The following is a 10,379-nucleotide window of genomic DNA, read 5'->3' as shown; positions in this document are numbered from 1 at the left end:
AGCGTAATGTCTGATTGTACAGAAAGCATTATTAATGCCTTTTCACCTAAAGATAGCTGGTTCTGAGTCGAATAATAGCTAAATCTAATTACTTGTGCATCATGATTGATTCAAGAAATAGATACATAATTAATATGCAAGGTGTCATAAATAACGAACTAACGTTCATGAATGGATAAAGCAGTAACCTGAATACAAAAGTATTAAGTCATATATATATATATATATATATATATAAAGTATATATGACTTAATACTTTTGTATTCAGGTTACTGCATAATTATTGCAAAAATTATGTATATAAAATAATGATTGCAATATATATATATATATATATATATATATATATATATATATATATATTGCAATCATTATTTTACATACATAATTTTTGCAATAATTATTAAAATAATAATTAAAAAAGATCGGCGATGACAGCTGGGGGTCAATTGTGTATTGTATATATTTTGAAGGACTGAAAATGCGAAAAGTGAGCACCATTGATTGGTATATATTGTTAAATCTAATAGTATACATCAATCAGTAATTACGCAAGCTGCTCACTTTTAGCATTTTTACTCCTTCAGAAATATACAATCGACCACCAGCTTTCGTCGCGTGTATAGCTGGGGTACACGCCAATACAGAGTGGACAGAAGTGGCTAAATTTTTTGTTGTCGTGCAACACTTAGAACGTACGTCATAGTCTAGTCATAAAACGTTTGCTCAATTAGCTAATTTTGTAAAATTAATATTTTAATTATTTAAGTTATGCGTCTAGCTATTATTTGACTCAAAAGCAGTTATTTTCAGGCAAGAAGGTAATAATGATGCTTTCTACATAGCAATAAATATACATATTGCACAACATATATGGAACCGTCGACCATTTTACATCATTTCAAGCAAACGCTTTTTTGGTAGAAAAGAAATAAAAGATAGAAAAAAATTTAAAAATACTTTCCCTTTCTCTTTCACTCCGCTCATCTCACTCTTGTTCTCTTTTTCCTTTTCTCTTTTTCTTCTTCTTTCTTTCTCTCTCTTTTTATGTATATAAGGTTTATGACTTGCGTAGATTCGTATCTTGCAAATATCGCTGACAGAATGCGTGCGCGATTATTGTGACAAGTAAAGATACTTGCTATATAATGTCGATGATGTTGAAATTTTCTAACTACAATGAAGAAAGATTGAAGTTATTACAATTCAACAACGATCGCTATCTGTTCTGCGCGACTTCTTTCAGAACCGACTTTCTCATAATTAATGAACGTCGTATTTTTCGTTGTTCTCGGAACTCATTTAGGCTTACATTTTATCACGCCTGAATCTCAATAGGATCAACAGAAGGTCTGATGATGATATGGAGGATTATTCCGATTACAATGACTATTCACGAAGATAGTGGACAACATGTATTGGATGCGCGATCTTTTCAAGCTTTTCTTTAATTGTATTTTAGCTTTTATCGATTAAGATGCTGTATTTTTATTACTTGTCACTATCCTCTGGAAAATGTATAAAGGAATACGTTTAAAAATCTAGAGGTTGATCAGCCGAGCCTTCAAGATCCTGAGTAGAATCGGTATCACCATCTTCATCGTCATCGAGATCTACACTGTTGGTCTTGAGTCCACCGCTGCTAATCTTGTTTACAATCGTGTCTGTAAGGCAATTTTACATGTTATAAAACATAAGTGTATTCTTCACAAAACGAATATATATATATATATATATATATATGTTTTATAATGTATATAATATTGTATATATAATAAATCCAGCCATTGTTAGTACATATATTGTTTGAAGATATTTGTAGTCACATTACGATTATTAGTTCTAAATATTGACAATTTCTTATAACAATGTTAGGTATACAATTATATACATAAGGTACGTTCGGGGAGACGCTATTAGCGCTAACAGCGTCGTTCTATCTTTGTTCAACTTTTAATGAGTAACAAAGATTGAATGATACTGTTAGCGCTAATAGTATCTCCCCGAACGCGCCCATAATATGCTGTCTGAGTCTAGTATATAATTATATATATTGTGGCGAGACATTTTTCTCGTCTGTCACAAGGACCCGGCCGCGGACGGTATTTTATGGCCTGCGTCCTCTCCGTCTGAGAAAGAGAGCGTCCCCTTCAATACATCGAACGCATTTTTGTGTAATCTTGCAAATGTTTTGGCGGTTTCGTATCGCGCCCATTGGCGGAATCTCATCCGGAGGAGGAAACTGATTAAGAGCGAAGGCCGATTAAGGACCGATGGAGTGCGCCAGATAATTAACTTTTATTATTATCGTTATTTTGCTTTTTTCATTTTGCAACAATTGCTGCCGCCTTATTAACGTTGTGACTTCACAGGTCAACGACAGATGCGAAGGGCCGGAAATGATCAGCCAAGGGGATGGCCACTCCGCATGCGCGATACATGGGAGCCCCGATATGAAGCGGTAGAAGGATGTCCGAATCTAGGGACCCAGAAAGGGTAAGATACCGCGCTGTAGCACCTCACGCGCTACCGAAGAGGATCCCGCACTACCATCGTCGAGATATTAAAAGGAATATTCGAGGAACGCGGGGCGCGGAAATATGTCCATGAAGATCGTTAAGGACCCCGTAAGACGTGAAGCGGTCCTGAGGGCCGCGGGAGCGTCAGAGGTGATCTAATTCAACGTTAATTTGCCGGCGTATCTCCGGAGGGCCTTCCTCTCGTTACTGCTCGGTGAGCCGTCGAGGACGCAGGACTGAGCCCTGCATGATCTACGCGAACTGTCGACAGAGTTTGCCGACTGATGAGACGACATCGGGATCTGTGAGATCGCCAATCCTGGTAAAGTATCGATTCGAATAGAGAAAGTCGGTTAATTAATTAGTTGCCGATTGTTCAAATCGGAGAATTGCGTGTAGATTGCTGTTCTTTGTGCGTCTTGTCGCGAATTCTTTGGAAAAAGGACCACGAGCTCCATCCGGATCGATCTCGGGCGATTACTCTCTCTTTCGGATTGCCGCCGACGACAGTTATGCTCTGGTAAACGCATGCGGCAACCAATCAGGAGCCAGGCGCTTGCCGAATTCGATTTACGCCTGGCTCCTGATTGGTCACCGCATGCGTTTACCGAGCTCACCGCATATATAGAGTCAGCATTACTTTGGTGTAATTAGTGTCGTGATTTGTAATAATCGCGTTTAGTGTTTCGCCTAGGCTTGGTTTAGTGTAAGCAAACCGTATATCGCGTGCCGTCTGCGTGATTCGCATAATTTTTGTATGCCGTGTGTCTACTTGTAATTATTTTTAGTAATTATTTCGGATACCTAAATTTGTAAACTATTGTAGTTTTGCACTTTCATCGTTGTATTCGTTAAATGTAAGTTGCCGTCTCGCGTATATTTGAAAAAAAAAAGAATTGTTATTTTGCTGACTATTGAAGATATCGAACGACTCGACGTGCATTCGTGTGTTCTTTCACTGCGTACCAAATTACATCGTCTTACTTCGATTCGATTATTAACAACTATGTCCATCGGCTGTAAGAATCGTCGTTGTATTTGTAATAGTTACCGTGGCCTTATAAAGCTATGAGTTTTGTAAAGAGAAGTCAGACGTTTCATCTTCCGACGGGGAAAGATCTGAAGCCACGCGATATCCTTTCGCCTGGTAGCGATCACGTGCGCTCACGCACTTAGCGCGTATAAGCTGTCGCAAATATTTCTCTCGTAATTATTACCATCCTGAGAATTTCTTACATCTCTGTATTTCTCATCATTTAATTATTGTGATCAATTGTTCTTTTTTAAATATATTTTAATAATTATTATAATAATTTGTAATTAATTCTTATTATTATTTTAGCGTGATTTTATTAAGATACCCAAAGTCATCACTCGTTCCCGGTCCACGTTCTACGAACCATCCCCTCTACCAATTGAATAGCTTTCACTTGAACACAATTCAATTAGACACGTTGCAATTGAATACGGTTTAAATAGACACGATATTTTGTGCACGGTTCAATTGGACATGGTACAGTTGTGCACCGTTCGCTTGGACACAGAAAGCTGCACACCGTTTACTTGCGCACCGTTCACTTGGACACCCTTTATTTGCGCACTGTTCATTTGAATACCGAAAACGGAAAGTCGTAAATCCATGTGGAACCGTGTAATTACAGACCTCGTTACGCCTCCGAAGCAGAGCGGTATGTATTGTCCCTCGTTTCGCGCAAAAAGTTGTAAACGCATGTGGAACCGTATAATTACAGACCTCGTTACGCATCTGAAGTACAAGGTGATATGCGTTGTTCTTCGCTTTCACATAATTGTAGACCTTATTTCAGTATCCAAATAAACGGTGTCTAAGTAAACGGTGAGCAAGTGAACGGTGAGCAAGTGAACGGTGCGCAAATGAATAGTGCGCAAATAAACGGTATGCAACTTTCTGTGTCCAATTGCACAAAAAAATACCGTATTGTAAGGCATAAGCACAGACTTCTATATACAACTAGACTGCTAACTCTGGCAAAGTACATAACACTGAAAAGTATGTACAAAACTTATGCGCATACGTCATCATTAGTAGGATGACAATCACGCTGATTGGTTGAATTTAAAGCAATGTCACTCACACACGAGTCTTCTGTAGTAGCCATATTATATATCTATCTCCTCCTTTTCTCTATCCTATTAATTTTGTGTACAAAACTTATGCGCATGCGTCATCATTAGTAGGATGACAGTCACGCTAATTGGTTGAATTTAAAGCAATGTCACTCACACACGAGTTTTCTGTAGTAGCCATATTATATATCTATTCTCTCCTTTTCTTTATCCTACTAATGTTGTACATATTTTTCTGGGTCACCTTTTAGGTCTAATATATAAGGAAGTTAGCGGTCTAGTTATAGTATAGAAGTCTGTGGGCATAAGCCTCACCTTCCACCGCCATTGGCATTCCTCTAACTTCCTGCTTAGCATTGCGGTTATATCGAGGTGGCGTTTGAGTCGACAGTGTGGGAGCATCCCGTTTGACTACGTCGCGATTGACCACAGCCACTTATATCGACTGATGCCTAAGGTCACCAGTAACGATTAACCAATCAGGGAGCCTCATTTTAAACTGGTCAATCGGCGACATGGTTAATAGACTCCCACCCGACAGTGTAGATGACGTGGTAACCTGTGATTGGCTGAGTGAGCGCAAGTGATTGAGGCGCGAGTGTTGTGGTTTGTCTTGCGAACGTGACGGGTTTGAACCAGTTAGTCTTTGTTCTGACTCGACAAGTATCAGCTCGTTATTCTGTGCGGTTTAACAATTACCAAGTAAGCATCCGTAGGGTTCTGTCGCAGTTGTTCGTGATTGTAATACGAAAATACAGTGTTGAACGAGTATAAATAATCTCTTTATTACACTAGTGTGACCAAAATTTTCCTTAAGCCTTCTCTTCCTAAATTTCCCGCGATTTCTTCCTAGTCCGCTCGACTACTCTTACAATATCTATTTGAAAGGTGTCCAATTGAACGTGTTTAAGTGAAGGCCACTCGCCGGGTCAACTCCTTGTCTTTCTAGGGCTATCGCAACTCCGCTGAAGGAGGGGAAGAAGGGGCACAGTAAAAGTAATTAGTGTAATGTGTACGCATGCAATACCGTCATGTGTGCAAAGTGTTAATATAATTTTTTATTTTATATATGCAATGTATGTGCACAATAATGTCATGTGTGCAGTGTGTATGTGTGCAATCTGTACGTGTGCAATCGTAATTTCGTATTTTAAATTTTTTTCATGTGCACAATAATACGTGCAGACAATCGGAAATGTCGGCAAAATGTTGTGTGCAAACGAAGCAGTTAGCAATCAGGAATGTAGGCAAACGGAGCCCTTTCTTTACTACATATTGCAATTGTTAACAATCTCAATCAGCGAACAATATTGTAAATGTATTTTTAACATTGATTGTTCATTAAGTATACATATTATATATTTTTGAAAAATATTGAAAAAAGTTTTTTTAAAATATTAAAATCATAGATAAGTCTCTTTTTCTTCATTAAAAAAAATGTTAATTTTAATAAATTCTCTAAATTGTTATTTTAAACGAATTATTTTATGTAAAATATGTAATTAATAAACATTAAATAAATATTATTTTTAGAATTAAAAATACTATTTATTAATTATTTAAAAATAATAATAATAATGTTAATGTTATATCTAATTTTATCTAATTTAATAATTTAATTTATTAATTTTTCAAAAAGTTTTTAAAAAGAAAAGCATTTATCAAGAATCAAAAAGCGAGCATGAGGCATGAGGCATGAGGCATGAGTAGAGCTACGTCATAACATTGATGCTATTTGCCATTGCTACTCTTGCCAGCTTGATAAAAAGAAAACAGAAAGTAGTATATCTGTCCTCTTCTATTTCTCGAAGTTAGCCGAAATGCCGCGCTTACACGAACGCGCCTTATGCTTGTGTGGGTTTCCCTCTCCACATTCCATATCGTGAGGATAGGAGTAGAGTGGACTACCAAAAATCCGGAATCTGACATCATTGGGTTGACCAGGGATTGGAAAGTTACTTTTAATAAGTAACTAGTTACCGTTACTCGTTACCGAGTCGAAATAGTAACTAGTTACCATTACTCGTTACTTATTATCAAAAGTAACTAGTTACCGTTATCGTTATTTAAAAAATAATTACTCGTTACTTTTTTCGTTACTTTTGTTAAAGTTAAATCAAGATTAAAAAACGAATAAAAATTAGACTTTTGAAATATATTGTGTAAAAAAATTAATAATTAAAATATTAATAAAATATCAAAAAATTTTTTGAAATTTGTTATTTAAAATTTGTAATACAATAAATCAGAGATGCGTAATTGGCAGTTGGCGGGTCAGGTCGGACCCGTGAAGCTTTTCAATTCGGTCCGCAACGTTTCAGCCCAAAGAATGAAAAATAACTGAATTATATATAGTGCATAAGCGCAGAGGTGACGAGAGAAAAAAAAACTGTTACATGTAGCTGGTACAGCTCATGAAATAATTTCAAATTCAGCCCGCCATGAAATTTTGTTGCGCACCTCTGTCATAAATAACAAGAAAAAATATTTTAAACTCAAAATATCAATAAAATAAATTTTACTTTGTATAAAATTTATAACTATACTCAAATACACGATATATTTCTTGTACTCTTATTATTATGGTTCGTATTCAGAACACGCTTACAAAGATGTTAGCACGCTCTAAATACGAACCTATTTGAATATCTATTGATAATTGAAGATTGAATATATAAATATCGAAAATATAATATGTCATAATTAGGTTTCATATAAAGTAACGATAAAAATAACTGTTAAATTCGTTACCGTTATTACAAAAATGTAACTACGTTACCGTTACAATTACAGAAAAAAAATAGTAACGCCATTATTACTTCGTTAGCAAAAAAAAGTAACTGTAACGGTAACGGCGTTACAAGTAACTGTAACGGTAACGGCGTTATTTCCCTGGGGTTGACTAGGGTGGTATTTATACCTAAATTGGATAGAACAGGCCAAAGATTACAGCTTAAGGGGATCCAACAGGGCTCATTTTACCGACAAAATCAGTTCGACTAAAAATCTTTTTTTTGACTGCACAGATCAATAAATCCTTTTACACAGTTAAAGTATTTTTAATAACGAGTTCTAAATGCTATAATTTATGTATAAAATTTCACTTTTGTTATCAACTTATTGCATTAATATTTATTTTTAATATAAAAGTTCTTTAATTTATTCAAACGAAAGATGTGCCTCATGCTTGGAATAATGTGATAGAATATAACTAAATTTTTGAAAATGATTTTAAAAGCCTAGTGAAAAAGTTTTTTAGTCTAACTTTTTAAAAACTGTTTTCATACATATATGATGTGTGAAATTGAGCCGCGAGATAATACAGAGCAATATTTTAGTTGACCGATCTCGAGATAGATGGAGCTGCAATCTGTTTGTGTAACAAGGATAGTCGCTGAACGAACAGAGAGCGAGAACGTATAAGGAGCAAGCGAGATAGCTAACATGAAAGAGTCTCGCTCGTGAGGATTTCTTTATCTATTGTTTTTCATATTATATATCATCTCACTATAGAAAATAAAACTTTTATAGAGCAGTCTAGATGCGAAATAAAAGGAATGAAGATAGCAATATACCAAATCGCTCGTAAAGTACAAGTCGGCCGCAGGTCTGCTTTAGAGTGATGAAAAAAAAACAAAACAAAAATTTAGCTTATAATTTAACAAAAATAAAATGTCATATAATCTTTGGTAAAATAGTAGTTGTTTAGTTACAATTTTTTCAGTTCAATATAAACTCACATAACAAGATTAATTAACATGTGCTTGGTTTTCTTATGAAATACTGGATTATTGATAATCTGCTATGCACCCTAATTGTCATTGTAAATTAATATTGATCTTTTACTTCTGAGAACAATTCTTAAAGGAAAATAGTTTCTTTGGTTGAATCATTTATCCATTTCGTTTCAGTTCAGGATATAGCTACAGTATTTTACTTGCAGCATTTCTATGATACGGCTGCATCACCATACTTGAATGCAAAACCGGTAAATGATTTACAGTTGAAAGCGCTTGTCCAATCTGCACGTATCCTATAAGATTCATCTGAGATTTTCTGTACACTCCCTGACCTGCAGATCCTTTAAAGTACCTAAGCCATGTTTCACCGCTGCAACAACAAAGAAGTATGTCAAGGACATTAAACACACCAGTGCAGAGAAAGCTCCAAATAATAACCTTGATATACCTGAAAATGAGTCTTTTAAACCCTCGTTTGTTACATACTGACCATTGTTTATTACTAACAGACCCGAAAGACCCAAAAAGTTCTATAAACAATATTTCAATGACAGACTAAATTGAAGTTGATGATATTTTCATTAACACAGACCTTAATCCAGAGACTAATTTTGAGGACGTTACTGTGTTTATTAATGATGCTTTATCCAGTGATTATAGAGATGAGGACTAACAAATTGTCGTTGAAGTAAAGAATTTGATTAAAAATAATATCTTCAAGATCATCAAGAAATCAGAAGACTATTGGTTGTCGTAATGTATTGACAAATAAGCATAACCCTGATGAATCTATCGCGTGTAGGAAAGTTTATATTATTGTAAAGGAATACAATTAAAAATACGGTATTGATTATTATCAAACCTTTGCTGCTCGAATGGAATTCATCAGATTATTGCTAGCCTTATCAACAGAATTTAATTAATTTAAAGATTTGGCAATTCGATATTGTCACTGTTTTTCAAATGTGTACTTAGATGAAGAAGTAATAATGAACATACCAGAGATGTTGAAGATTTCACTTGAAAGATTAGACCTCGTATTTAGAAGATTATTAACCCAGAAGAAGAAACGAGCTTAGAAGTTATTAAATATCTTAAAACTAGGTGCTTGTATATTCAATACAGCTCTACATGGATTACGCCAGACAGGCAAAATGGAATAGTTTGAATGAAAAATTAAAGAGTATTAATTTATTTCCCACAGAAGGAGAGTCATATCTATATTAAGCATACTGAAAAAGAAAAATATTGCTACGTACACGATATTTTAATTGTCTCCAATGATAAAAGTTGGATAAGTGAAAAAAAGCAACATTTAATGGAAGAGTTCGAGAGAAAGGATCCCGGTTTAGCTAAAAATTGTTTTGGATTAGAAATTTATTAAGGAGAAAATGACATAAAAATCTCTCAAAAAGGATATACCATTAATTTACGCTTCAAATATGGTATAGAGAATTCTAATCTAGTTAATATTCTTTCTGAAATGCACACGCGCTAAAAGGAGAATTATCCGCTTGTAATGAAGGATTGTATTCTTATCGTGAATTAATAGGAGATCTTGTGTACCTGTCCACTTGTACAAGGCCGGACATAGTTAATACTGTCTTAAGATTGACACAATTTAATAATAATTCCGGCAAGGAAAATTGGATATCTGCAAAAAAGGTATTAAGATACCTTGCGGGTACGTCTGATCTTGGATTGTCATATAAGAAGACTAATAGTAACCTAATTGGATATTGAGATGCTAATGTAAGCGGCTGCACAATAGATAAACGCTCTTATACAAGATGTATTTACCTAATTGGAGATGGTACTATTTCTTCAAAGTCCTGAAAACAACGTATTGTTACGTTGTTTGCAATAAAAGCTGAATACATGATGACGGAAACTGTGAAAGAAGGGATATATTTCCAAAGTCTGCTTAGAAAGTTAAGTCTTTTTGAAATAGTAAAATCACGCTTATGTTGATAATATTGATAATCATGGAGCTTAATATTTGGAAAATAATCA

At 35.0% G+C, this 10,379-nt stretch overlaps 1 protein-coding gene across 2 annotated transcripts in view; it reads right to left on the bottom strand.

Moving 5' to 3' along the window:
• Positions 1-355: 355 nt before the first annotated feature.
• Cow (Proteoglycan Cow) overlaps positions 356-10,379 on the bottom strand; it is a 283,890-nt gene continuing 273,866 nt past the window's right edge. Inside the window, exon 10 of one of the 2 annotated variants that reach the window (XM_072906663.1) lies at positions 356-1,665. In XM_072906663.1, the coding sequence (XP_072762764.1) occupies positions 1,535-1,665 (131 nt within the window). In that variant the 3' untranslated portion in view covers positions 356-1,534. The other variant, XM_072906664.1, reaches the window with a different exon arrangement.

The sequence above is a fragment of the Anoplolepis gracilipes genome, chromosome 14 (assembly GCF_047496725.1).
Source record: "Anoplolepis gracilipes chromosome 14, ASM4749672v1, whole genome shotgun sequence".
Taxonomy (NCBI): Eukaryota; Metazoa; Arthropoda; class Insecta; order Hymenoptera; family Formicidae; genus Anoplolepis; species Anoplolepis gracilipes.
This window is presented reverse-complemented; position numbering and strand designations above follow the sequence as displayed.